We start from the raw sequence: 27986 nt of genomic DNA, 5'->3' as shown, positions 1-27986 counted from the left end.
ACCACTTCAGACAAATAGCTATCCAACATCATCTTAAAAACTTCCAGTGTTGGAGCATTCACAACTTCTGGAGGCAGGTTGTTCCACTGATTAATTGTTCTAACTGTCAGGAAATTTCTCCTTAGTTCTAAGTTGCTTCTCTCCTTGATTAGTTTCCACCCATTGCTTCTTGTCCTGCCTTCAGGTACTTTGAAGAATAGCTTGACTCCCTCTTCTTTGTGGCAGCCCCTGAGATATCAAAACACTGCTATCGTGTCTCCCCTAGTCCTTTTCATTAAACAACACATACCCAGTTCCTGCAACCGTTCTTCATATGTTTTAGCCTCCAATTGCCTAATCATCTTTGTTGCTCTTCTCTGCACTTTTTCCTGAATCTCAATATCTTTTTTACATTGTGGTGACTAAAACTGAATGCAGAATTCCAAGTGTGGCCTTACCAAGGCATTCTTTACTTTACTGTTATTGTACATACAGACTATACATAGTTTACACATACAACGAAATTCACATTACACCCAGAGACCAGGCCCAACACACATAACAATCCCCAAACACCCCACCACCCACCACAAAATTATAAAGTGGTATTAACACTTCATGTGATCTTGATTCTATCCCTGTTTATGCAGCCTGGAACTAGTCTCATTGACATTTCCTCATCACACTGGAGAAAGGCATTGTCAAGTGATAGGTCACATTTTCCAAATTGGACCTCCCAGTTTACTGATGAATGGTGAAGCCAAGGCAGGAAGGGTTATATGACACAAAAACCCTTCAAAAGAAACAAAATTTAAAGTGATACAGAGAAATAAATGAAATGCAACAGCCACAAAGCTCCTTACTTAGAAAATGATCCATCAGATGCCCAGCATAAGATGGGGAAATACCTAGTTGGTCACAGACTTGCCAAAAAGATATTGAAGGTTGACTAGAATCTGTTCAAAAAGGACATGCAGTTTTAAGCTGAATGAATAGTTTTCTCAATGACGGGAAGTAATCATCTGGTTGTGATATCTGGGCATGACACTTGAGAATGAATGAAAATATTAGAAACAGCCGTGTTACACTTAGCTATTTTGAAGTAATTTTCTTTTTGACCCTGGCCCCATTTTGGTTGGCACCATACCAACCCTTTGGCTTCTGCCGTGGGTAGGGGATGCCTTGCCCTGGGAAAGGCCTGGCCCTCTAGAGTGCAACCCCAACCCCACCCCCACCCTCTGGGATGCCTTCCAGCCCACTGTGGCTTGGGGGAGGGTGGATTGGCCCAAACAGTATCTGGGGTAGCTGAAGGGGTCACGGCTGGCAAAGGAGGGAGAGAAGTCTGTCTGTCTCCCAAGGCTCACATCTTCTCACATTCCCTTGCTTGTCTTCTGAACCAGGGTCAGAAAGTGGCCCAATTATCAAGTTTCCTTGCACCTGGACAAAACACTGTCTTTGCTGACAGCCCATGTGGAGACCATCGCTTCTCACCCCCTCCAACAGTGACATTTGGAGGGAGAACCCATCATTCTTCTTCTGCTGGGTGTAGAGTGCCACCTGCTGACCCATCTGGAGAGCCCAGTGGAAGCAACCAGGATGCCTTTTCTGCCACCAGAGACACCAAGCTACAAAATCCACCTCGGGTTGCCTGGCTTTCTCCAGGAGGCCTGGACAGCATTTCCTGCATTCATCAGGGGATCCACCAAGGAAACAATGAGCAACAGGATTCTGTAGATCCTTAAGAAATGCCAAAGCCAAACTGATGTCAATGGCTGGATTTCCCCCCCTATCCCTACATCTATAGTGTTTGCCAATTAAGTAGTGCACAATTGTCCCATGGTCATCTCATTATCCTATGTCATTATAAATCTACCCCATACCCCATATCGGTGAGACACTGAATCACTTGCTCCAGAGATCTGTAGAAAGTGGTGGGCCAGTCAAGCTCGGGCTTTCTGAGCAACATGTAGCTGGCCAGCTTAGTATCCTGCTGGGAAGCCTCCTTTGCGGGAATCGGAGGCTGCAGCCCAACCGTTTCCAGTCCAGAGAATGGCCTGCACCACAGCGCCTTCGTTGGTCCTCTTGACTTCGTGTTTCCTTTTCACCAGGTCGTCTTCAATTTCCTAGACCCAGGAAGGAAAAATCAGGTTACACATCGTTATCGTCAGGAGATCCAGGAGCATTTCCTCACCTCAAGCTCTTTTGCCTTGTGGGGCAGAGATGACTGTGCTCAGTCAAGAGGCAGCTGCTCCCAGCGATGGTCTCAGGCATGTTCTGTCACAAGTTACCTGTCAACTGGATTGGACAATGCTAGTCCTTGGAAGGGCCCTTGAGCTGAAGGGAGAAACTTACTTCACCCAACCTGAGGCTCTGCATGTGTTTCAGAATTACAGCCTTGCAATTCCCCAGCTGCCGAACTGCACAATAATGTGACCAAGGTGGGAAAGACACTCCAGGGAGAGAATCCTTCCACTCTCAAACCATTTTGGGCTAAACCCCAACCCGGCTCCTTCCGTTATTAAAACAGACCTTTGCCACATCCTCCTCCAGAAGTGTAGCCAGGGGGAACAACTGGTTATGAACTCGGGGCTCCTCTACAGCAGCTTTCACATCATAGCCAAGCCACAGGGCATTTACGATGGTCTGCACAAAAGAAGAGGTTTGGGATTAGGTCTAAGCATCTCCTGGCAGGACTGAAGCTGATGTTCTTTCCAGGGATCCATAAATCCAGGATGAGTTGGGAGAGACCAGAGAGGCCTTAGCTGGTCAATGAAATGTCTTGTCTTGCCAAGGAGCTTTGAGGTGTACTCGATCATTGCTTTAACCAACAACTGCTTCCCCTAAGAGGGCAAGATGGAGAAGAATGGAAAGCTCAACACCACCTAGGAATTTCAACATGGGGTGAATTGAAACTTTTTTCAAGGTCTGCAATTCCAATTTTACAATTCAAACTGTCAATTCTGGGGGCTTTCAAATCCAAATGTAACTTTAGATGAGAGACACCTGTCAACCTTTTCTCTCCATCTTCCTTTCAACTCCCCCAATCCACAGCTGGAGCTAAACCCAAGCATAAATATTCATTCTACGGCAAAGAGTACAAAATTGATGTAACTAGGGCAGTTAAATGTCCTCCCTCCCTCCTTCCCTCCCCCAAAAAGACAATCTAGCACAGCTTCAAAGTTAGTCTGAGTGGAAAACCTGGTGAGACTTCCAGGCTTCTCCTTTGGAAGCTGCTTCTCTCTCTTTCTCTCAAGCCCCACATAGATCCCCATCACTGGATCTATTCAACCCCATTTGCAGACTTCAAGTAACCTTCCCTCCTATTGCCAGGCTCTCCTTAGAAATCCTCCAGAGTTGACCTATGAAAATCTCTGGTCCTACCCAGAAAAGAAAAGGAGTCATAGAGGGAGATGCCCACAAATTACCCTGGTGCCCATGAGTATTGCCTGTCCCCATTCAACAGAGAATCTACAGGGTCAGGGTTCCTTGAAAGACCAGAACAAGGTGGTCTCCCTCAGCCTACCCAGCATGACCCACCAGGGCTGTTGCTGTTGTGATTTTTGTCCCTCCAGAAGCACCGACCACCATCCTGACTTTGTTCTTCTCATCCACCAGGATAGTCGGACACATGGATGAGAAAGGTTGTTTACCTGTTGGGGATGGAGCCAGGTGAGATGCATTGCTGGACACGATCCTTGAACATGCCACTTAAACCACTAGCCAGTATAGTTGTAGCAGTAAATATCCTGTGAACTATGGGCTGGTTCTCATCAGCCCTTCCTTTGCCCTTCCTGTACAGGTGAGAGCACATGGGAGGGAGGGGTTGGCCAACCAGCATCTTACAAATGTGACTTCTCCTTGCAAGAACGGCTGCATTTCATCACCCTTGACAGAGTTCTTGCTGTGTTTTTACAGACCCACAAGGCTCTTTTCTCTCAGGCCTGCAACAGAACTCCCCTTGGGCAAGTTCCCAAGCAGGGCTTCTTGTTACTGGTCTGGATGGCTGGGACCATGGCTGAATTAAGTAGTCAGGGTTCACACTTCTCTGCCTGCTGTCACCCCAGATTCTGATGCGGTAGTTGGATGATTGGGTAAGAGCTGATCATATGGGCTCAAGTGGAAAATGTTTGGAGCACTAAATCCTAGGAGAAACAGGGAGGAGCCCTTCCCACAATCTTTCCCTTAGTGAGCTGCTTTCTAGGCAATTTCATAGCGCTGTTATCCCTCAAATGAACCTCAGATACAAGTTGAATCCCTCTGTTTTGTAAGCAATACAACTTAGAGGGAATCAGGGGACCTCTAGAGGGCATGGCAATGAACACATGGCAGTTGCTCTCCCCGAATCAGGGAAAAATCTCCCCTGCCATAAAGGAAGAACATGCAATTCCCATGCTAGAGCGACCCCTTTGGAAAGGGGGTTCTGATGCAGCCTCTGGAGGATCAGTTGGAATTGAGAGTCTGTGCTGTAAGTAAAGTTCAGACCTTCTGAAATGGCAAGCAAAGACTAAGCAAAGAGAAAAGCAAAGGCTTTTGACCTATGAAAAGCAACCATTGCTAAACCCCAGGGCTTTTCCCCCTCTATGTTATGGTGAGGAGAAGTGGCAGTCTAAGGGCTGCCACGAAGCTGGGACAGCTGAACATCTAAGAATTGTGCTGGAGTGAAGTTGGTGAACAGTGTCTAGAACTGGGTGAGAAGAATCCTTTTTATTCAAATTTCAACCTCAAAAGAATATCCAGGGAAAGAGAGACTCACAACTATTTTTAAAAGTAACAGCGACCTAGCATTTTGAAATTTTTTTTTAAAAAAAACAAAGGATAAAGAATCAAAGGGAAGAAGGCAGAAAAATCATTACAAATACAGAAAATTGAATTTTTAAATTGGACCGGCATCTTGTCAGATAAGCATTTTAAAATGCTGGATCTATTTACTTAAAAAACTGAAATTTGATTTAAGAGTGCCACCTGCTGACAAAAGAAAGATATAACACATTCCCAAAATCTTGGAAATATTTGGCTATTGGAGATTTAAATGAGAAGAAGAAAGGTATTATTATTAAAGTGACCCCTGAAAGCTACAACACAATTGAATTTACAGAGAGATTAATGAAGGTTCTATTTTTGGATTACCCAGAAGAACAGGTTGATTAGCTTTGGGTTATAAAGATTTATGACTATTGAATTTTTTGAGAAGTGACTTTAGGTTTGAATATATGGTTATTGGATTATTGGACAAAAAAGTAACAAAATAAAATTAAACAAGATGCTCCATCAGCAAGGAATGAGGGGAATCTGGGAAGAAACTGTGTAGATAGCTCAGAGTATTAAGGATACTTTGACAAGAAGCTACAAGGCAGAGGTGGGTTCCTATCAGTTTGGAATGGTTCAGCCAAACCGGTAGTGGGTGGTGGCCTGGTTGCTGGAACCTGCAGTAACCCAGGCCTGCTATGCCCCCAACTGGTTCTCTGGTTCTCTTGTTTTTTGCTTCTGCGCAGAACACTTTTATTGTATTGTGCATGCGTGCGCAGCATGTACCAAATGCATGCAGCATGCACCAAGTGCGCACAGCACACCCATGAGCAAACTGGCAGTATTGCCTGCCAGAACCCAGCCCTACAAAAAGGAGATTATGAATAAAAGTCAAAGCCTAAACGAAGAGCTGGAACATATGACACCAAGGACAAGGAACCCGGGAAGAGGAGTAGCCAATTGAAAGAGTAGCTGAAAAAACAAACCAACAAATAAAACAAGATGACAACAAGGAGATAAAAACAAAAATAATAATGACTGATGAAACAAGCTGAGGGGAGAGTATTTTAAGGAAAGTAAAAGAGAAGCTGGAGTTGCAGGAAGTCTTTTTGGGAAGAGAGGTGGGGCAAGAGTAGATAATTTGAAAATTAGACAATGGAATAGGGCAAAGAAGGGAGAGATGTTCAAAGCAATTGGCCAAGAAGTGGAAGCAGATAGAGATAAAGATCCAAGTGTGGATCTTTATCTCTATGAATATGGCAGGCAAACTAAGAAACAAACAATTAAAGCTTTAAGAGAAAATGTATAGAAAGGAACCATTTTTAAATATAATAGTGGTATAACTAAAAGTTAGAATAGGGATGGAAACTAGGGCGAGGGTTAAGGGAATACACATTTTTATATAATAAGATGGAGTAATAATAAGGGGAAGGTAGAACGAACAATGGTAGTATTAAACATATTTGAATAATATGGTGATTGGCATAAAAATAACATTGAAATATTGAACAATTAAATAATGGAAGATTATAACTTAACATAAATATGTATATTTTTATTAGAACTATATAAGTTTGTTAAATGTAATAAATATGATTATTAATATTCTATTTGTAGTAAAAGGAACAATACCTAGAATATGGTGATTGGCATAAAAATAACATATTGAAATATTGAATAATTAAAAATGGAAGATTATAACAACATAAATATGTGTGTTACTATTAGAACCATATAAGTCTGTTAAATGTAACAACTATGATTATTAATACTTTGTAGTAAAAAATGACACTTAGACTATGGTGATTGGCATAAAAATAATATATTGAAATAGCTAAATAATGAAAGATATAATTCAACAAAAATATGTGTACTATTACCAGAACTATAAAAGCTTGTCAACTGTAGTAAATATGATGAATATTATTTTTTGTACTAAAATGGAAGACACTCAGGTGCCACACTCTTCCCGCATTGATACGTTTGTAAAAAATAAAATTAAAAAAAAACTTGAAAAAAAGAAACAGAAAATCAATCGTTGCCAGAATACTGGGAAGAGAAAAATATCTGGAAAGGAATTAATTGGGGGGGGGGAGGGATAAGGAAAAAAGTAAAGCTTAGTGGGTGCCTGAAGGACAATCTCTGGAGCCAACATAAGACAGGGCTAAGAACAAGGTCTGCATACATTTTTTTCTACCAGTATTGTTCTAATCTGTATCAAAGACCTGTTGTCCCCTTGGAGAAAATAGATGAATATCTCAGAAAGCAAAAGGATTACAGGAGAACAAAGGGAATTGATGTATGGACCTCTAACAATCAGAGAGTCTCAAACCAAGAAAAAGGCTTGGAGCCCCCAGGCTGTATTATTGTCATGCTCCAGAAAGCAAGGACCTCCTTTCTTCCCACTCAACCTCTCTGTCTTTGCTCTTCCTGGAATGTGGTGCCTCCCAGCTGGGAAGCCGGACTGCATTCCTCCCCAAGGATGGGTGTTTTGAGGAGGAACTTAGATAACCTTTACAGAGACCAAGGGACTCTTTCTGGATACCAGGAACTTGGAAAAGAGGACAGGACATTAACAGGTAAATAAGGACAAAAAATGACTTCAGTAAGAAATTACAGATCAAAATCATTAATGAATTACCTAGAGTTATCTTGAGGCAATCAATCAATCAATCAATAGTTGTTCACAATGATTTTAGCTGAAAGACTAAAACTAATTTTGCAAGAATTCATTCATGGGGTAAGTATGGGTTTCTACTAAAAATGGTTGAAAGATGTTAGAACTGTGTTGAATATTTTGGAATACTTGAACATAATTTTAAAAAAAAAACAGATGCATTGGTCTTTTTAGATGCAGAGAAGGGTTTTGATCATTTGAACTGAACTTTTTTTGTTGAAGGTTTTGGAGAGAATTTATATTTCACAGACAGCCCAAATCATCGCTAATGAAGATTTAGCTAACCCATGTGAGTTTTTTAGTCCTTGAAATATTAAACAAAGATATGAGAGAAGATGATAGGGTCACGGATTTGAAGATGAAGAAAGAGGTACGAGCTGTTGCAGGTGGCTTGGTTTTGATTTGAACAGATTCTTCAAAGGGAACTGAACTTTGAATGAATAAATTAAAAGAATTTGGAAGCTTAATCAACCGAACACAAATATATTAATATAAATATAGTTACAAGACCCTGTTACATGACCTATTGTATGGAATAAATATAAACTCAGGTTTTGCTCCAAAATGCCGCTTATGGTTGACCAGAAAGTGCTCTTTGAGTTTTGCATGAAACAGAAAAAAGGCACATGATTTTTGGTTTTAAGAATTAAAATTATGATTTTTGTAATCATAGGATAAGAGAGATTTGTTTTAATTGTATGTATAATTGCTGCAAAGGAAATGGGAAACCTTCCTTCCTTCCTTCCTTTTTTATCCACTGCTCTTAATTAGGTAGTTTACATTAGTTTTTATGTATTTTGTAAAACTTCAATAAACATTTATTTTAAAAATGTGCTAGGGCTAAGAAGCAGGTCTTGATAAAAAAAAAAACCCAGAGAAGAGTTTCTGCAGTGAAAGGACAAAAAAGGTAATCTAAGCAAAGCTTCACACAAAAGAATGTGGCTGCCATCTTGACTTTTTTGACAACCCACTGCAGACCCCCAGGACCCCCAGGAGAAGGGAAATGGCAGTCAGCTCAGCCTGACCCACTCCCTGGAAGGAGTGGAAGCCTTTCCATGGATTGCCTCTTCTTCCATGGCTGCAGAGGCACAGGGAGCTCAAGGAACTGAGGGGAGGCAGAGGCTGCCTGGAGGAGATCCTCCCCAGAGAGGGGTCTGGACTCTGGAGGGGCCGGATCCTTTGCTCAAGCAGCAGGTGGAGAAGCCTTACCTGGAGCAATGAAGTTGGCCGCCGAAGGTGGGACGCCGAAGCCATTCACTATGTGTGGGGAGCTGAAGTCATCCATCTCATTGTTGAAGATGATGCCATTCACAGGGGAACGGAGGTCGGAGCCGAAGCTGTGGAGGCGGGCGAGAGAAAGGAGGTCCATACAGCAGCTCCTCTTTGCACCCAGCTTTCCTGCCACCAGTTCCTAGAAATGCCGAAGCTCCAAGGCCACGGGGATCCTGCTGCCCCTGCACAGAGCCTGGACATCACCAGCCCTCTTCCCAAAAGGAGCTGCCGGGGGCTTTTCCACCCAAGCGTAGCAAAGCGATGCCGGTGCAGAAGCCGGACTGACTGGCATGCAAAGGCTTGGGGGACACAGATGTTCCCCTACTTCACAGCTTGTCTAGGTGGGGAAGGAAGGCAGCAGAAGGGTGGGGTGGTGCCAGGACATATCTGGAGAAGGAGCATGTCATGCGCCCCCAGCCAATGCAGGAAGAGGGGCAGGGAAAAGATTGTGGGGAGCAATGGCAGATGGCACAATGGAAGTGGGACTGTGAAGAGATGGGCAGGGATAGGGCCCTTGGCTTCTTTCCAGACTCCACAAGCCGCTCCTCCTTCTCGGCTTCGGGAGCCTGGGGCCTGTGAAGGAAAAGCCATGATTTGGAGAAGGGTCTTCCCAGAGCCCCTCAGCTCTAACCCTGCTGGGAAGGGCAGGAGCCTCTGAGCTTGGCTGAGCCTGTCTCCAGCAGCCCCTCCATCCTGGAGTCTCACTAGTGGTTGATGGTGCTGGTGGCTGAGACTGCGCTGCCGTCCTCAGCTACGACCGAGATGTGGGACGTCCCAGCATGTTCTGGAGTGTAGTAATCTGGTTCATAATAGCTGATGTTATGGGTAGTGTTGGTGATTTTGCTCCGCAGGTTATCGGCAAAGGACTCTGATGTCATGTTTCTGATCACCTAGATGGAAGAACGGAAGAGAGATCCTACAGGGAAAGGCAAGTGATCATTCACAGGCTGATGGCCTTCCTTGGGTTTCTCCTGAGGAACTAATGGGACAGCCAGCTTGTCTCTCAGCTCAGGACCCCAGCAAAATTCAGTGGAGTCACTTGGCTCTGTTTGGCTGGGAGGAGGGTAGGAAAAGAGCAGAGCAGGGCATGGAGCTACCTCTGTGAGGTTGACAAACGCAGGGTCCCCGAGTAAACTCCGCTTGGCGTAGGCAAAGCGGAAAGCCTCCAAGATGCGATGGTACGTCCAGCCCTTCTCTTCTGGAGTCCGGATGCTGTTCTTAGAGAACCGGAAGCCTGCCGGGAGATTGAGCACAAACATCAGGCATGTCAGGGTCCATCAGCCACCAAACTCAGAGGTTAGACCAGCCAAGTGTTGCCACTGGTAGCTCAAACTTGGATGAAGACAGTAAGTTGATGCAAGTTTTCCATGAGATGGTAGGAAACGATGGTTGTAGCAAGGATTATCTGAAGCAAACCTGGCTGAGAAAGATGGGTGGGGAGGGGGAGGTTGAAGAGGAGTGTCCCTGTAGTCATTGGGGAAACCTGGGGAAATGCTGGAAAGAGTATGTTAGTGACTTGGGGTTTTCCTGGACTCACAATGCCTGCTGGAACACCAAATTGGAGCCATAACTGGGAGCTGTCTTCATTCAGCCCTGACCGGAAGTGAAAAGTAGCAACAGTGAATGCAAAGGTGGATTTGTGAGGCTTCTGACCTGAAAAAGCATAGGTAGAAATGAACAACATTTGGGAAATCGAATGTGGCTGCTGTCCTACATTCGCTAAAGAAGACATGAATGTTTATTACACCTTCTTTGATTTAGAAAACATAGACAATAAATGTGAATTATGGAATGTTTGAGGTGAATATGGAGGTTGATTGCTGTAGAGAAGTGATGGCGAAGCTTTTTTTCCTTGGATGTCAAAAGTGCAGGTGCGCGCAATAGCACGTGCCAACCCCCATAATGCAATGACCCCTGCAGGCCCCACCCCAGCGCATGTGCACGCGACCTCTGTGTTGGTGCTTGGTGCTAGCAGGCCTTCCTGAAGCCTCCTGGAACCAAAAATGGGGTGTGGGGAGGGCTGCCGCAACCTGCCAATTCCTGCACATGCGTACATGTCTCCCAGCAGAGACCCAAAAATCAGCTGACCGGTGGGAGGCATGCACATATGCAGTGGAGTTGACCTGGGCGATAGCTCACGTACCCGCAGAGATGGCTCCCTGTGCCACCTGTGGCATGTGTGCCATAGGTTGGCCATCACAGCTGTAGGGGATAAGTGGAACATGACTAGTGGGAACCCTGTGGAATGAAAGGAAATGCCAGAGGTTGAGCACGGAAGAGAAACAGAGGGGCATATGGCTGATCTTGAGGTTGGATAAAAGCACAAGCTTTGGGGTGGGGCAACACGTGTGTGTGTGTGTGTGTGTGTGTGTGTGTGTGTGTGTGTGTGAAGGCGAATGGGTGTGCCATAGAGAAGAAGGGATCAAAAGGCCTGAGGGGCCTGAATGGAAACACATGAGGAATCCCAGGCTCTGCTGTAGAGAGACCAGACCTTGCAAAAGATTTCTGAAGGAAGAGCTGGGGGGGGGGGGTGGCACAAGATTGATGGAATTGAGCAATATCCCACCTTGAAATTGGAAAATTTCTCAAATGGGGGTCCGGGAGGTTTGAAGAGGTTCATGGAGTGGAAACCTCTTGAAGCACCAATTTCATTTGGACCATTCCTCCCTGACTGGAGTCATTTAAGAAGTCATAATGATGCAATGCCTTCAGGTAAGCCTCCCAAACAGAAGTGCAAGAAATGCAAAATAATTTGGTTCATGAGATTTGCTTCTTTTCTCTCTTTCTGCCTTTGGGGGTGGGAGGGGGAGTAGCTTTGAAAACCCTCTGAGGCCATCTAAAGTTATAATCAAAAGGCAATTAAAGCTATCACAAACCAAAGCTCCATAGAACTGAGAAGTCAAGGTAAAAGGAAAAGTCATGAGGCTGGCAGTGAAAATGCCCTCAAAAGCCCGGCAACTTTGAGAGTGTCCAAGGGAGGACACCTTGCCTTGACAGTACAGAAACAACAATGAAGAGGGATGGAAAGCTGCCAAATGCATCAACTGGCACATACAGATCCCACCATGAGCTCTCGGGAGGGGGGGGGACGACATTTCTGGTGGCAGCCAAAAAAAGCTGTTGGGCTCAGCCCCCTCCCTAATCCTCCCCCCAACTATTCTGCATTACAAACCTTAGGGTCCTTGTCCTTAGCCCCCCCCCCCACCTGCCCCAGGAGAGGCTGGGAGAGGCAAGCTCCCTATCAGAGCTTCGGAGAGACCGAAGACCGGCTGCCCAGATGGAAGAGGAAACAGCCCAAGGCGAGCGAAGGGCATCCCCCAGGATGGGAAGGTAGACAGAGAGGCAACTTTACAATATCTGGCAGTCCATCCAGTCCATAAAAACTGCAAAGCAGCCAAAGAAAACCACCTGTGCCCAGATGAGAAGAGGGCCCCTTTGACCCTTGGGAGTGGAATGGGGTGGCCCCTGGACTGAAACCAATGGGGTGCCACTGCTTGGGGTGGTCCTGTTGCAGCATTTTTCACAGCTCATCGTCCCATCGCACTCCCTCCCCCCCCCCCTTATGCTGTTGAAGCTGAGCTGACATTCCTGTTCTGGGGGCAATTTTGCAACCCTCCCAAAAAGCAAATGTCCCAATGAAAGCTTATAAATATTAAAGAGGTAAAAGAATCCTGACCTTTCAGGATGTTGAGGATCAGGGCCAGCACAGGGCCACTTAAAGGCGCATTGGGCACATACATGCTGAACTGGCCAAGTTGCACTTTTAAAGGATTTTCTTCCAGAGTTGGTCGGTAATCCCTCAGGTCCTCCATGGTAAGGATCCCACCTGCAACAGAAGGGAGGGAATCCTGACAATTGGGCCATTTAGAGATGATGCCCACGTCCCCAGCTCTGGCTCGCCCATTACCAGGAGCCCCGTCTTGCTCTTGGGGGAAGGTCACCCACACGGCACCCAGATAAAGGGAGAAGCGTTGGGCATCCTCTCCCAAAATTTAACAATAAAAACACATCTTTTAAGCTTTATCTGCTCTTAACTTTGGTTCATTTTAATCCTGGTTTGATTTGTATTGTTCAACTTGTATCGTGTATTTGCAATGCTCTATTATGCAGACGAGTCTGAAAGTGGGATGGAGCCCTTTCCAAGGGCTGCAGAGGGGCTCATGCCAGACTTTACCTCCCACAGGCACCCACCCTGAGAGATACATATTTTCTAAAACTCTCTTGAATGCTTCTGACTCTCAGCCATTTGGTTCCAGTTACCAGGCTATTGAGGCCAAATATTAGCTGTGTAAATTACCAAGACGTGCTTCGGGGTTTGGAGGGCTCCCCAAATCAGTCCGGCTTCTCCAAGGAGAATCGATGATGTGGGATCTGAGCTAGAGGAGCAGCGAGCCCTGCCCCTCTAGCTCAGTTACTGCTATGGTTCAGATTCCCCATGACACCTGACTTCTCAGCTGACCTGCTCCCTCCAAAGTGAGTTTATGCTCCAGGCCAGGAGCCTTCATTTCAGATTTTCAGCCAGTTCCTGAACAGTATTTCTTAATTCCATCTGTAGGTACCTGAAGTGGATCTGGGAATGCCACCTCAAGACTCTCTTTCCGCCACCAATTCTTGAAAGCTAAAGTGCATAGAGCCCCATCCCCCAAAAGGTACTGCGTTGATGGCAGCATCAACAATTGGCACCAGAGAGTTTGACAGTCTGCATCGATCACCAGACATTTCCCTCTCTCAACTTTGGCATTTAGGATGACTTCCACAGGGAATTATAATCTTAAATGGTGTAAACGTGATCCCTCCCGGATTCTTATGTCTTCCACAGAATTCCCAATGCCCAGCTCTTTCTGCCTGGCCTTCTGTGGCTGCCCATCACCATGTTCCCCACCATTGGTTCACCCAAGAATTCTGCAATTCAGCGGCATCCTTTGGCCCCACAACATTGGGCTCTTGTCAGCCCTCCTGGCTAAAGCAGGCAGGAAACCCTCCCAGGTGAACTAAAGTTCCTTTGTTGTAAGGCTGCATGAAGAAAATCTTGCAAGTCGGAAGATACAAACTTCCCTCCGCCACAAAAGTACTTGATCCATTTGTGCAGATCCATTTCTAAGTTTTCTTTCTCTGTCCGTTTAGCCCCTGGGGATTCCTCCCTCCCTCCCTCCCTCCCTCTCTCTCTCTCTCTCTCCCTCCCTCCCTCCCTCCCTTTCTCTTGCCTGGTTGCTTCTTAGGCTGCTCCTCTTCCCCTTTTCCCTCAAGGTCACCCACACAATCCGTTACAGTTCTGTGGCAAGGCCACATTTGTAGAGTGTCCCAAGACAGGCTACAGGGAAGTATCCTCAGCAGGACACTTGGAGCAAAAATCCCCATTTATTATAATTTGCCATGGAACAGGATTTGCTAAGTGGGAAGCAGAACCCCCCCCCCCAAAGGAGGGGCCTTGATATGTGTATGGAGACCTTCCAGTGGGGTAGACCTAAGACTGAGTGCAGGGCTGCAATGCCCCTTAGAACCAGCAATCCCAGCACAGCAGAGCAGGACCAGCTCTTTTGCTTAAGCAGAAGAGGCAGAGGGTGAAACTAGCCTCCATCGGCTGCCCGAATTGCTTGGGGTGTGGAAATGCTTTCAAAGGAGAAAACGACAACTGTCCCCTTGCTTTGTAGATAGTTTCCTGCTCACCTGCGTTTTGGACCTCAGCCACCATCTGCTGTGCCAGGTTTCCAGTGTAGAAGGCATCCGCGCCCTGGTTGGCGATGGTCTCGTAGGTACTGGCCAGTTTGGGCAGGCGGAGGAGTTGCTTCTCCTGCAGTACTTTCCCGCTTTTGCAGAAGACCTCACTGAGGACAAAGGTGTTATTGGAGAGAGAGCCACAAGCTCTGCCAGAGTCTCTCAACCTTGGCAACATTAAGAGGTATCAACTTCATCTCCCAGAATCCCCTAGCCAGAACTGTGGAAGCTGAAGTCCACACTCCTTAAAGGTTGAGAAACTTTCTGCGCCAATTCAGAAAGCTCAGACTGCCCAAGGAGCTGCTGATAGAGTTCTACATAGGAATCATTGAATCTGTCATCTGCACCTCCATAACTGCCTGGTTTGGCTCTGCAACCCAACAAGACAGACACAGACTTCAGCGGATAATCAGAACTGCAGAAAAAACAATTACAGCCAACCTGCCTCCCTTTGAGGACCTGTACTCTGCATGAGTCAAAAGGAGGGCTGTGAAAATATCTACAGACCCTTCGCATCCTGGACATAAATTGTTTCAACTTCTCCTCTCTGGACACCACAATAGGGCATTGCATGCCAAAACAATTAGATACAAAGATAGTTTCCCCCCCTCCACCCCTGGTGCCATCACTCTGCTGAACACTTAATTCCCACAGCACTGTCTTAGGTCTAAAGATATTTACCCACGTAGTAGGGCTCTATTGATATTAATCTTCTCATCTTTCTCCTCTGCTCATCTTTCCTACTACCTTCTTCTATTGGTATCTATGGCTTATCACTTGTGCATTATGTTGTGTATTATGATTAATGATTGTAACTATGATCTATGATCTGTGACTTATCACTTGCTGTTTGTATGTCTACTGAGAGCTTATGCACAAGAGACAAGAGACAAATTCCTTGTGCTCAAGGAATCACATTCGGCCAATAAAGAATTCTGTTCTGCCCTATACAGTTCTATTCACTAGGCAATACAGGCCCTGCCCTGGCACCAATGTTCCCTCTAAGCTGCGCGGGTGCGCGGCCACGCACATGGCAACAAAACACTGCGCAGCAGTTCCCAACTGCCGCCCAGTGGTTTTTGTGAGACACCTTCCAGGATAATAGGAGAGGAGAGCCAGCCTGGAAACAGCAATCTGTTCTAGGTCCACAAGACAGAAGGTAGCTGAGAGAAGGGGTGTGGGGGTTGGGAGAAGGCATGGGACGGGCTCCCAGCAGCGGCTGCTCGGATTTGAGAGAGAGGGAGGGAGGGAGGGGGAGAACGTGAGTGTGTGTATCCCTCCTTCCTTCAGCCCAACACTCTTGCTGGCATTCTGGCCAGGCGAGAGGGACTGCAGAGGGTCTCCTCAAGTCTAGGGCAGCGAGTCATTTGATGGGAAAATTGCCTCTTGGAAGGAATGACCCGCTTGGCTCCCGCTTCGTCTCTCCTGCCTCTTCGATTCTCCATTCGGTCGTTGGGCGGCAGATCGAAAGCGGAAGCCAAGCCAGGTCAGTCCTTCCAAGAGGCAAGTTTCCCATCGAATGACTCGCTGCCCTAGACTCGAGGAGACCCTCTGCAGTCCCTCTCATCTGGCTGGGATGCCAGCAAGAGTGTTGGGCTGAAGGAAGGAGGGATACTCTCTCTCTCTCTCTCTCTCTCTCTCTCTCTCTCTCTCTCTCTCTCTCTCTCAGAATTAGTTGGTGGGTAGGCTTAGCACTTTGTTAAGTTTGTTTCTCTCTGTGTTGTGTATATATACATGTCTCCATGGATGCAATTGTGCAAGCATTTTTTTCCTCTTTAAAAGAATTTTTGGATTTCTCCTCCCCAAACCTTTTAAGACTGAAAGAGAGTTGAAATATAAAGAGATTGTCAATCGCCTGTTAGATTGATAGGCAATTATGGACTATCTTGATTATATCCTCCTTAGAAAGAATATGCTACTGTATGGTTGAGAAAAAGATCAAACTTCATTCCATGGAAACCCAACAAAGGTCTTAGGGAGGGTTTCTTTCTACGATGGGCTTCTTGGGTCAAGAGTGAATATCAGTTATCAAAAATGTAGGTAGAAAATTAAGCAGGCAATAGGCAATTACAAAAAGGGAAGCCAACTTTCTGAATTCTGTTTCTTTGCACTTAGTGACTTATAAATAGACTAATGTTCTGAAAACCTGACCTAAATTACTATGTATTTTAAATAGCTGTAAAGCTATGCTGAAAAAGTTGTTCTCATGGTATTGTGATAAATTCAATAAAAAGAAGGGAATTCTTGATGAACTTAAGGAGAAATGAGAGTATTGGATAGTAAATGGACAAATAAAATTACCAATCAAAGAGAATATTTGCACCTCAGGGTTGAAATGAGATGTTCTCTCTTACTCTTTCCTCTTCCTCTCTTTTCTCTCTGTCTCTCTCATCCTCTTTCTCTTTGTTTCTCTTCTCTTTCTCCTTCTTTTCCATTCTTCTGTCACTTTCTCTCTCCTTCTCTGTCTCTTTCTGTCTCTCTTCCCTCTTTTTTTCTTCCTCTCTCCCACTCTTTTATCACTTTCTCTCTACCGCCCAACCTGTCCCCATACTTATCTTCGATTGATCATGTTTGCAATAATTTACCTTCTTTCCTAAATAGGCGCAGTTCCCTTACCGGATCCGTCGCTCACTCAAACACACACACACACACACGCACACACGCACAAAACCATTTTTCTCCATTCCAATTCGGATCCTATAAATCAATTGCTCTGTGAAACATCTGTGAAAAAAATTCAGGTGGTCAGGCATGAAAATGTGCTGCTCAAATACTATACTTTTTCGCATGCACTGAAAAAAAATTAGAGGGAACATTGCCTGGCACATGTCTGGTTAAAATTTGGTTCCTGCTGGGCTTGCATCTCCTGGTCTGAGAACATTGGGGGTTGGCAACCTAATATGCCCCACTGAGTTAAGTAGAGAGATCTTTAAAAGCTCTTTTCTTTACAGAAAAAAGACACTTGTGGGGAAGCAACCTCCCCCCCTTTTTTTAAAAAAAAAGTGAGTTCTCTTTATACTTTTTCCAAAGCCCCTTCTTAGGCTGGGTTTTTGTGTGGAAAGAAAATTCAAAGAAAACAAAGGCATAACTTAGGTCATGTCAGGAGTCCCCAGGTTATGAAATACATGATTGACTTGATCTCAGCTTCTCCCTTTCCTGCACCTCTTGTCTGCTGGTTTCTAATGATCTTGCTCCATAAGAGGCAGGATTAATCAGTGAACAAACATGGGTGTCTCCACGGCCTCAAATTCCAGCCACACATGGAACCGTGACAGCCTCTCACTGCCACCTATCCTATTCTCTGTCCCCCGTGTTCTCATTAGCCTCCCTCACCCCAATTAGCAGAGCAGAGCTGCTGACTGGGAAACCTTCGTGGCTGGAGTAGAGATAAGGAGGCCACCTCACCCTTCTGCTGTTCAAGGCATCTTATGAAAGGAGACTCTGAAAATGCCCCCATCCAGGCACCTGAAACGCCCAATGCATTGCAGCACTTTTTCATACTGCTTCCATATTTAGACACTAAATCCTAAGATGCCACCAGGAAGCAGCTGAAGCAGCCAGAGGTACCGGAACAGACCTGTCACCTTAACTGCCTAGACAAAGGTTTGAACTGCTGATAAAAGGCTTGGGGGGGCAATACTGGGGATGCTTCTATGGGGAATACTGCAGGAGATCTTCCCCAAATTGCACAATAGTCTTGAAAGGGTCCCTTCAGATTTTGTGCTCCAGCCTAAAAAGAAGTATTCCTTTTGCAAGATCTTGGCCATCAGTGGCCATGGTTGAGAAGCCCTCCTTCCTTCCTTCCTTCCTTCCTTCCTTTCTTCCTTCCTTCCTTCCTTCCTCCTTTCCTGTATTCTTCCTTCCTCTTTCCCTGCCTCCTTCTCATTCCCATCTTCCTCCCCCTCCCTCCGTCCCTCCCTCCTTCCTTCCTTCCTTCCTCCTTTCCTGTATCCTTCCTCTTTCCCTGCCTCCTTCTCATTCCCATCTTCCTCCCACTCCCTCCGTCCCTCCTTCCTTCCTTCCTTTCCAGGTGGTCCCTGAGTCGACTTAGGTCCATCCTCCCCGCAACCTTCCTTGGGACCTTCATGTTGAGAAGAGTCCCATCTCCCAGCCAACCACCCAGCAGGGCATGTGCTGCCTTGAGCTGAGGTGCTGCGCTGCTGCCTACCACAAGGACGGGATGCTTTCAATCTCACTGCTCCTGGACTCCAGGGCTTTGGCCAGGCCTTTACCAACAGGGAACCCTTCTCTGGCTAACTGGATACTGGGTTGAAACAGCTCCTTCCAAAGCAGTTTGCCATGCCGTCGGTGGGCCAGTTCATAGCCACGGATTTCTCCTGGAACCGCAATGGACAATCCACCTGGAGCAGACAGAGGACAAAGAGATCAAGACTCCAGCCAATCCTCTCCCCTATCATCCAGGACCATCAACCTAATTTTGTTTTCCACGCATAATCTATTTTCTCCTTCAATATAAACTGAGTGCCCAGAGCTAGTTTGCAAGAGTTATTGACTTAGGCAATGCCTTCTTCATGTTGACCCCTGTTCTCCATTGAGTTTTGTGAATGTTCAAGAAACATTTTGACTAGAGTTTATAGGTAACCATGTAGTTTGTGGGTGGACATCTTTACAACTTGTACAATCAGTAATTACGCCAAGTCTAGGTTTTAGTTCTTAGTATGAATTTTCAAGGCCAAGAATCAGAGGGCTAGAAGGGACCTTAAGAAGCCCAACCCTCCTGCTTGATGCAGGATCCCCTAGAGACTTTCTGATGATTACCCAGCTTAGATAACAGGCAGGAAGATAAAGGTGAGTGAGCAGATACACAAGACCACAGAAAATGTGAGCTACTCAGGAAACCTTCTTGCACACAGTGTGCGGTTCTTGCCGGCCAAGCCATTCCACCCATTTCTGAGCCTGGTCACCTTCAGGCTCTCTTGAGGTTCGTGGACCCTTGATCCCAAGCTCATGAGGAGATGGCTCATATGTGCAGCCAGCCACCACTGGCAGCGTGTGCCTCTTGCTTTACCTTTCTGGGACAGAGCGGTGTTGTTGCCAAACATGTCTCGAGATGCATTCCTGGGTGCCACTTCCCTGGCATTAATGATTTCCACTTTCCCTTGGAAGGTAAGGAACAAGATAAAGGTCTGCTGCCTCCCTCCTGGCAAGTTAATGCATAAACCTATCCAGGCTTTCTGAGTGACACCTTCAAGGCATAATTCAAAGAAAGGTTAACTTCAAGAACAAAAGTCACTATGGATGCCCCAATTCAGTGCCGGTTCAGCAGTCAGTCATCACCTATTTCTCTCTACATCCTTTGACATTGACCTCACTCCTATTTTTTGAAATAGAAGCATTACCTTTCGATAGCTAAGTAGTCAATATTTGACCCAACAGACATATCTGAAATATGACAGCATTTTATGGGCAATATCACCAAACAGGAGTAGGGGAGGTCTATCACCAAAATATCATTTACCAGAAAAGAAGAAGGCCAGCTGGCTCTGCTCCTCATGACCCCAGACCCCCCTCCCACCCTCCCCCCTTGTTCCCAGAAGGCTATTTTATATTCCAGGCAGCCTTTAGTGTGTGTGTCACTCAGTGAAAAGTCAGACAACCTTCTAAGCTGAGTAGGGGTTGAAGCACTCAAGTTTTCTCCCCATAGCTGTGGAAGCAATGTGTATTCCTGGAGCATCCTTGAAAATAGTTAAACATATGTAGACTCTGGCACTTTTCTGGCAGCATGCCAGCTTTCCCTTTTCTTGGTGAACATTAACCCAAATGATGAAAAGTCATCAAGGTCTCTGAGGTTGATTCTGTGAACCCACATGCTGTACTATAAGCTCACAAATCCCTTCCGTTTCTAATTTTTAGGGTTCTGTACACAACCTATTTTAACATGCTGAACAAGCCAAACGTTTCAGGAGATCTCATGCAAGATCTTAGCATGACTGCCTCTCTCTCTCTCTCTCTCTCTCTCTCTCTCTCTCTCTCTCTCTCTCTCTCTCTCTCTCTCTGTGTGTGTGTGTGTGTGTGTGTTGGCTTATCACTCCCCTTGTTTTCACAACATGCTGGTTTTACTCTCGATGCCAAAAGCAGGCAAAGGCCCACCGATCAGCAGTAGAGCTGGAAAGACCAGCCATGTCTTCCATGCACATCTTCTGCAATCCCCCACAAGGCTACCACAGCTCCTGCTCTCCTTACCCTTTGTTGAGAGGATGGTGAAAAAAAGGCCTCCTCCAATGCCCATGCTGTGGGGGTTCATCAGGCCCCCACACAGGAGACTGGCAATGGCAGCATCCACAGCGGATCCCCCTTTCTGAAGGATGTCCCTGCATGGGGTGAAAGATAAACATCGGATGAACAGGACAGAGCTTGAGGCCTGGGCAGCAAGGAGAAAGAAGCTGGCCAAAGGAGTCCCCCAAAACTAGAAGAGTCTCCCAATGGTCTCTTGAAAGCCAAGACAAGCAATCATGCAGGCGTTTGGAAATGCTTGAAGCCATAGTGGACAATCACTTATATATGAGGCAGCCATATGCTGCAGCTGCCAAAAAAGCTAATGCAATCCTTGGGTGCATAAACAGAGGGACAGAGTCAAGATCTTGTGAAGTATTAATACTGCTTTATAAATCCTTAGTAAGACCACACCTGGAATAATGTATCCAGTTTTGGTCACTACATTACAAATAAGATGTTGAGACTTTGGAAAAGGTGCAGAGAAGAGCAACAAAGGCAATTAGGGGACTGGAGGCAAAAACATATGAAGAACAGTTACAGGAACTTGGCATGGCTAGTTTAATAGAAAGAAGGACTAGGGGAGACATGATAGCAGTCTTCCAATATCTCAGGGGTTGCCACAAAAAGGGGATCAATCTATTTTTCAAAGCACTAAAAGGCCAGACAAGGAATAATGGATGGAAACTAAGGAGAGAAGCAACCTAGAACTAAGGAGAAATTTCCTGACAGAGCAATCAACCAATGGAATAGCTTGCCTCCATAAGTTGTGGTTGCTTGAGATTTTAAAGAAGAGATTGGACAGCCATTGGTCCAGAATGGTAGAGGGTTGCCTGCTTGAGCAAGGGGTTGGACTAGAACTCGAAGACCTCCAGGGTCCCTTCCAACTCTGCTAGTCTGTTCTGTTCTGCTTCTCAGGGACTTCTGAGGCTGCATCTAGCCAGTTGCCGGTCATAAGGCAAGTCAGAAATCTTCTAGTTTTGTTCAGGCTGCAGGTCTCAGATACAGAAGGGACTGGTGGAAGAAGCCAACATCATTTTAGAATTAAATTTAAGGTTGAAGTTAGAATTAGATAGGCAGGGAGGGCAGGAGGGCAGGGGAGAAGACAGCCAACCAGCCAATTGGTACATGCTGTGAAAAAATCTGGACCGACAGATGAGGCGACAGACAACGTTTATTCAAACATAACACAAGCAACAGGCAACTCTGTACAATTCAGCACTATGCCCTGCTTGACAACTATTTATACAGGAGCTGTCAAGCAGGGCAGCCAATAGTGAAACAGCAGAAAGCCCGCTTCCAGCCCGCCAAGCCTTAGCCAATAGGCGTGAGCCCTTGGTTTCTGGGCTGTCAATCGTATGTCGAGGACTTGCAGCCGGTCGTAAGTCGAGGACCTAGGTCACAAGTCGAGGACATAACATGCTGATAGATTGTAATAGATTAGAAATGACATTTTATACCCAATTATTTATTGAAGGACACAGACGCAGAAACATCTTCGTATCTCTAAATTATACTCCTGAAACAAAAGGGTAACAGTGAGGGCTGTTCTGTTTGAGGGTTTTGTTTGCTTGTTTGTTGTGCCTCCAAGTCAGTAGAGCCCTGGAAGTGCAGTTTTATTGGCAAGGTTTTTCAGAGGTGGTTTGCCCTTCTTTCCTTCCTTCCTTCCTTCCTTCCTTCCTTCCTTCTTTTCTTCCTTCCTTCTTTCTTTCTTTCCTTCCTTCCTTCCTTCCTTCCTTCCTTCCTTCCTTCCTTCCTTCCTTCCTTCCTTCCTTCCTTGCTAGGGCTTAGGGAGAGTGACTGGCCCAAGGTGTTTCAACGGGCCCTGTGCCCAAGATGGGGGCTGGACTCACAGCTTCCTGGTCTTAGCTGTGCCACCACACTGGCTGTTTTATTTGCCCATAGCAGCAAATTCCTGTGGTGGACCTTCAGATGTCATTTGGAGGTGGTGTGGATTGTGGCTTTTGAAAAAATGAAGGTTTGCAGCCTTCTCCTGCCCAGATGGGATCAGGGGCTTTTGGGATTATGCAGCTGTTGTCCAGCAACACCTACCTCCCAATGACCGAACAGGGGCCGGCGTCGGTAGCCACTGCTGCCTTGGCGTAGATGTGCTCTTGTGGCTGTGGGCGCAGCCCAAAGAACAACCCAAGACCAATTGCAACAGCCGAGAGCAGCACCGTCGGGATCCCGATCTTCAAGAGCTTCGTGTTCATGTTTCTTCAGGGAAAAAAGGAGAGGCGGATTAGCAGAAGCGCCAGAAAGCAGCCCAGGCAGAAACCAGGACAGTTCTTCCCACAGAGGAGCATGCAACCCTCCCCGGGTGGCCAAGCATGGGGAGAGAGGGCAGGTCGAGGGCTGGCTGAAGCTTCTTGGGATCAATGGCTTCAGTTGGCACTTTGGCCTCCAATGTCTTGAGGTTGCCTGTGTTTTTACAGAGAATGGCTGCAAAGCTCATGGTCCCATGAAGGCTGCCTAAGGAGGTAACACAGATGGGCCCTGAGGACAAATAGGAACCTTGACCCTATTTCAATTCTTGCTCCCCCCCCATAAAATCATCAGTGGATCCCCTCATGTAGCCCTCCTGCCCTCCCTCTTCTGTGTCTCGCCAGAGAGGAAGATCTCCCAAAGTGTTAGGACAAGGACAGATTGTGCCGCCCATAGTGTGGTGCCTCCTGAATGAGGCGCAAAGAGCGAGGCCCGGTGTCAGCACAGATCCCCGCCTGCAACCTGAAGTCCGGAGCCTCAGTGCCCTCTCCCCCAATGTGCTAAAGGTGGGGTGAGATGAGGGACAGGAGATCTATTACCTGCTGTTATGTGGAGGGACGTCTGGAAGCAAGGCTCCTTTTGATCCCAAAGCGATCTATGGGGATTCCTTCGTTTCCTCCCTTGTGGAATCTCTCTGGGAAGACAGAGGTGGCTGGAAGAAGAGCTGGGGAAGATCAAAGGCTCTCCGATGTTAGACGGTCTTTCTGCAGAAGGGAGGGCAACTCTTGTGGTAACAGGACAAGCTCAGGGGGGGGGAGGGACTGCAGCCCCAGGCCTAGAGAAGCTCCCTGGCAAAGATTCCCTTCCATTGGCTCCTGAAGCCCAAACACCCCCCACTGCACAACTGCCCTGGTTGCAGCTCTTCTTGGATAAAGACCTCATTTTCCAACTTGGGGGTCACTGGGAGAGGTTTCCAGCAGCCATGGGGAAGAGTCCACCTTGGACCACCAGGGCTCTGAAGTCCAAATTTCCTGCTCCCAGCTGCTGCTGCTGTTCATGGCGAGAGCAGCAGGTCCCCACCAGCCCCATCGTTCCCTGGCGTGTGTGCCTCTGGGGCTTGGCAGGCCTGCTTTCTCCCGGTCCCGGCTTCCTGCTGCTTTCCCCTTGCAGAGCCTTAGAGTGAGTCAGCACTGGAGGGTCATTGACATTGCCCCATCAGCCAACCCTTCCCTCTCTGCCAGGTTGGGCTCCTGCTCCTCCTAGTTAGCCTGCAGAGGGCGAGTGAGCGAGTGACCAGGCCAGGCTGCTGCTGCATCTGTCTCATGCCTCTCTCCTGAGTGGACTGGGGAAAGGGCAGCACAACCACCCCATACTTTCAGGAAAAGTACTATTTTATTTCACTACCAAATGCTCTGTTTGGGACCTGGCAGCCCTCCTCTTGAAATCCTGGTGTTTGGCCTTAGTAAAAAGATCTCAAATTATGCTCTTCATTAACTTCATGTTTGGAAAAATGGATCACGGGACATTTTTCCAAACTGGAGATTGGCTTTTGAACAAAACACCTTTAGGCATTTGGTTTGTGGTAAAGTACTGCAAGCATTCAGTTTCAATGCCAAAGCAAAAGCTACAAAGCCTTGCCTTGTGACAGAGAAATAAAGCTAAACTTAGGTATTTATCAAATTTCTAGACTGCCAATCACCCTTGCCTGACTCTCCTCTCAATTTGACGAAAAGCTAAGACTAAAAATATTTACTTATGACAATGTTTGCTATGAATTTTCTTCTTGTTACTTCAATAATTCAAGAACCTTTCTTCAAATGGAGATATAATCATGGAAGGGCAGAGCAGAGGTCCCCAAGCCACCACCGACAAATGGCCACCCTGCCTTTGCTGGAAACCCTCCTTGACCCCTCGAGCAGCCAAGCAGCCCTGCCTCAAGGCTCTCCCGGCCAGGCAGATCTCCTGAACACAAGTCATCTGTGGGTTTTCCCTCCCTTCCCACCAGTGGTTCTTCTGCTGCCCTCAAGAACTGTGGGGAAGAAATCCACACCTTTCCCCTTCCCTTGTTCTAGTAGTGCAAGATTGCCAGTTTCACAAGGCAACTCTGGAATAAAATGAGTCACTGAGTAAATAAGTTGCATTCTGGGATGAGAAGGTGCTTATCCTCCTGCATGTCTGGGCGTGAGACACGCTCACTCATCCTCCCACAAAATGTTCCTGCAGAATGCCTGATTGCATCAGGACCAGAATCCCTGCTAGTCATTTCCACAACCCCTCAGCTTAATTCCCCCCTTGCCTTGCACAGGCTTCCTTTTCAGAGACTGGGCTGCTGAGTCCCGGACAGAAATGGAGTTCCTGGCCCAGAGACCAGCTTCCCTTCCCAGCCTTTGTGGCTCAGGAAATCCCTCTATGCAAAATAGAAGGCATTTCTAATAGAAGCATTTTTTGATGCTGTGATTTCTTTTAAACACATGAAGGAAATTTCTTAATTCAAATTCTTCTTTTCATAGAAATCACAGCATTGAGCACCAAGAAAATCTAATATTCCCCAGCTGGTGTAATTTAACCTTTCTTTAATTTAACTTGCTGGTGTTTTCGGCTTCGTGCTTGTGCAAGCAAAGCGTGATTGGAGCTGCCGTCTTTCTATAAATATTGGTGTGTGTGTCTGTGTCGTGCTGGCTTTGTTGCTGTAAGTGGGTTGGTTGGCTGTGTTGTTACATCTTGATTAGTTGAGGAGTTGATGTATGCAGATTAGTCAGCAGTTTCGTAACATTTTGTGTGACTGAGGTACTAGCTGTGTGCCCATTAGTCTTTTGTGTTGTAACGACCTGGGTAATGGGCTGTGTGACGACATCCTGTGCTCTATTGTAGTGATATTCTGAGTCCTGTACTGCAACCTCCTGGGGGGCTAGCTGCGTTGTAACATCCTGAGCCTTTGCGTTGTAACTGCCTGAGTTCTGTGATGTAATGTCCTGAGTAGATGGCTGTGGTGTAACATCCCGGGCTTTGGTTTGGTTCCTAGTTTGCGGTCTGGCCATGTGTTCATGGTGTGTGTGTCAGTTTGCTTTGTGTGGGGGTCAGAGGGGGGTGCAGCAGTTGGTGATAAAGCCGTGGTTTGGCTTCTGGATGGTGGTTGCATTTCGTCTATGGGATGGGTTTGGGTTTGAGTCTGGTGAGGATGATTGGTAGTGGCGTCCTGTGTTGTTCTGGTCCGGTGTCAGTTTTTGTGGCTGGGACTCATTTTGTTGACTAGGGCTAGTTTCCAGATGTCTAGTAGGCGGGAGGTACCATCACGTTTCTTCAGGTTGTGGCGGTGTTTCTCTATTTCAATGGCTTCCATAATTATTCTCTTGTTGAAGTGTTCAGTTTTGGAGATTAATTCGGTTCCTTCAAAATCAATTTCATATCCTGTTGCTTTAAGGTGCTTGAAAAAGGACGAAGGTTTTTCTTCTTTTCTGACTGCGTTCTTGTGTTCTGTGATGTGTGCATTTATTCTCCTATTAGTTTGTCCAATGTATGTGGCTGGGCAGATTTTGCATGGTATTTCCTAGACTCCTTGGTACTCTAGCTGGATCTTGCCTTTGGGGTTTCTTAAGATGTTGGCTATTTTTTGGTCAGTGCCGAAGGCTGTCTTGATATTGTGTTTGTGGAGAATTTTGCTGATTTTATCTGTGATGCCTTAGATCCAGCTAGAGCTTATACACCTTCTACCACATTTCCCAGAAAGCCCTGCCAATCCATAATCCCTCAGGGTGACCAACCAGAACTTGGCATCACATCACCAGAGAAAGGGGGATGAGTAAACCAGGTAAAGAACTGTTTGTGCCAAATCTCCCAAGATTTATTGGCAATCTTTCTTTGTGTTAAGAGGATTTGGCAATGTGCTCAACCAAAAACAGGAAATGTTCTCCATATAGAGCTGGTTGGACAATTGCACCCAACAAATTGACATCACTCTCCTCTCATGGGAATCTGCACAAAGCCACTTTGGCATCAAAGCCACCTGATGATGTCATCATCAAGCCAGTATAACCTGGAGTATTAGTACTGTTTTATAAAGCCATAGTTAGACCACACTTTGAATACTGCATCCAGTTTTGATCACCATATTATGAAAAAGATGTTGGGATTCTGGAAAGAGCACAGAGAAGAGCAAAAGAGGATTGGAGAGATGGAAATTAAAACATACGAAGAGCGGTTGCAAGAATTGGATCTGGCTACTCTAAAGAAAAGAATAAGGGATGACATGACAGCAGTATTCCAGTATTTGAGGGACTGTTACAAAGGAGAGGTGGATCAAATTATTCTCCAAAGCACCAAAAGGCCAGACAAGAAATAATGAATAGAAACTAACCAAGGAGAGAAGCAACCTGGAATTAAGGAGAAACTTCCTCCTAGTGAATTCAATTAACCAGCGGGACAAAAGTTGCCTTCTGAAGTTGTGGGTGCTTCATCACTGGAGGTTTTTAAGAAAAGCCATTTGCCTGAAAGGGTAGAGGGTCTCCTGCTTGAGAAAGGGGTTGGACTACTAGACCTCCAAATCTCTTCCAACTATGTTACTCTGTTCTGTTCTTTCTGATGTCCATTGGGCTGTGAGAGAATCTGCCCAGAAGAATGGGCTCCAGACTCAGCATGCAGCTCTGGGACAGTCTGCATTGGGGGAGCTCCAGAAAGTCCATGGCTGAAGAAGGGCCCCACCCCACCTGTGTGGCTCTGACCTCTGAAGCCACAGCATACTTCCTGCAACTACAATGACCAGCAACTCTTGGTGCTTCCTTTCCATGGGGAAGAGCTGCCCGATTTGTTATGCAAGAGGGAGAGGGGGAGGGAGGGAGGGGGGAGGAGAGAGAGGGGGAGGGAGGGAGGGAGGGAGAGGGAGAAAGAGAGTGGGAGGAAGGCACCACCTCGTTTTCCCTAGCTTATGGCTCAACATTGTTCTCTGTGCAGAGAGTGCCAAATCTCCTCCCAGCAAACTGGACCCTTTGCACAGCAAGGCAGCCCCCCTCCTCATTCCTACCTTTCTGACCCTCCCCAGGGCCCTGGGCTCAAAGTGTCAAGACGCTCCCCTGCAGTTGCTTCTCCTGGTGGCCTTCGGCTTGCTGGGGAAGAGCCGTGTGGTGACAGCGGTGGCAGCAGCAGCCACAGGTGAACTTACTGA

At 46.5% G+C, this 27986-nt stretch overlaps 1 protein-coding gene across 2 annotated transcripts; it reads right to left on the bottom strand.

Annotated features, from left to right (window-relative positions):
- Window positions 1–11: 11 nt before the first annotated feature.
- Window positions 12–27986, bottom strand: GGT1 (gamma-glutamyltransferase 1). Of its 2 annotated transcripts, XM_014069358.2 has the most exons (14): window positions 27846–27986; window positions 23428–23592; window positions 22676–22840; window positions 20594–20721; window positions 19419–19508; window positions 18558–18750; window positions 14342–14499; window positions 12351–12500; window positions 9772–9908; window positions 9380–9564; window positions 8612–8739; window positions 3517–3629; window positions 2509–2622; window positions 12–2102 (listed from the first exon to the last, which is right to left on the bottom strand). In XM_014069358.2, exons 3-14 carry the CDS (start codon window positions 22834–22836, stop codon window positions 1959–1961), a joined length of 1701 nt encoding a protein of 566 aa, XP_013924833.2. In that variant the 5' UTR covers window positions 22837–22840; window positions 23428–23592; window positions 27846–27986; the 3' UTR covers window positions 12–1958. The 2 variants fall into 2 exon arrangements, 1 of the variants encoding a protein (XP_013924833.2); XR_015695548.1 differs by lacking the exon at window positions 3517–3629 and having other exon boundaries at window positions 1964–2102.

The sequence above is a fragment of the Thamnophis sirtalis genome, unplaced genomic scaffold, assembly GCF_051295495.1.
Source record: "Thamnophis sirtalis isolate CommonGarterSnake01/CBP01778 unplaced genomic scaffold, rThaSir2_p1.2 scaffold_2, whole genome shotgun sequence".
Classification (NCBI taxonomy): Eukaryota; Metazoa; Chordata; class Lepidosauria; order Squamata; family Natricidae; genus Thamnophis; species Thamnophis sirtalis.
Note: the sequence above shows the minus strand (reverse complement) of the source record. Positions and strands in the feature narration are given on the sequence as shown.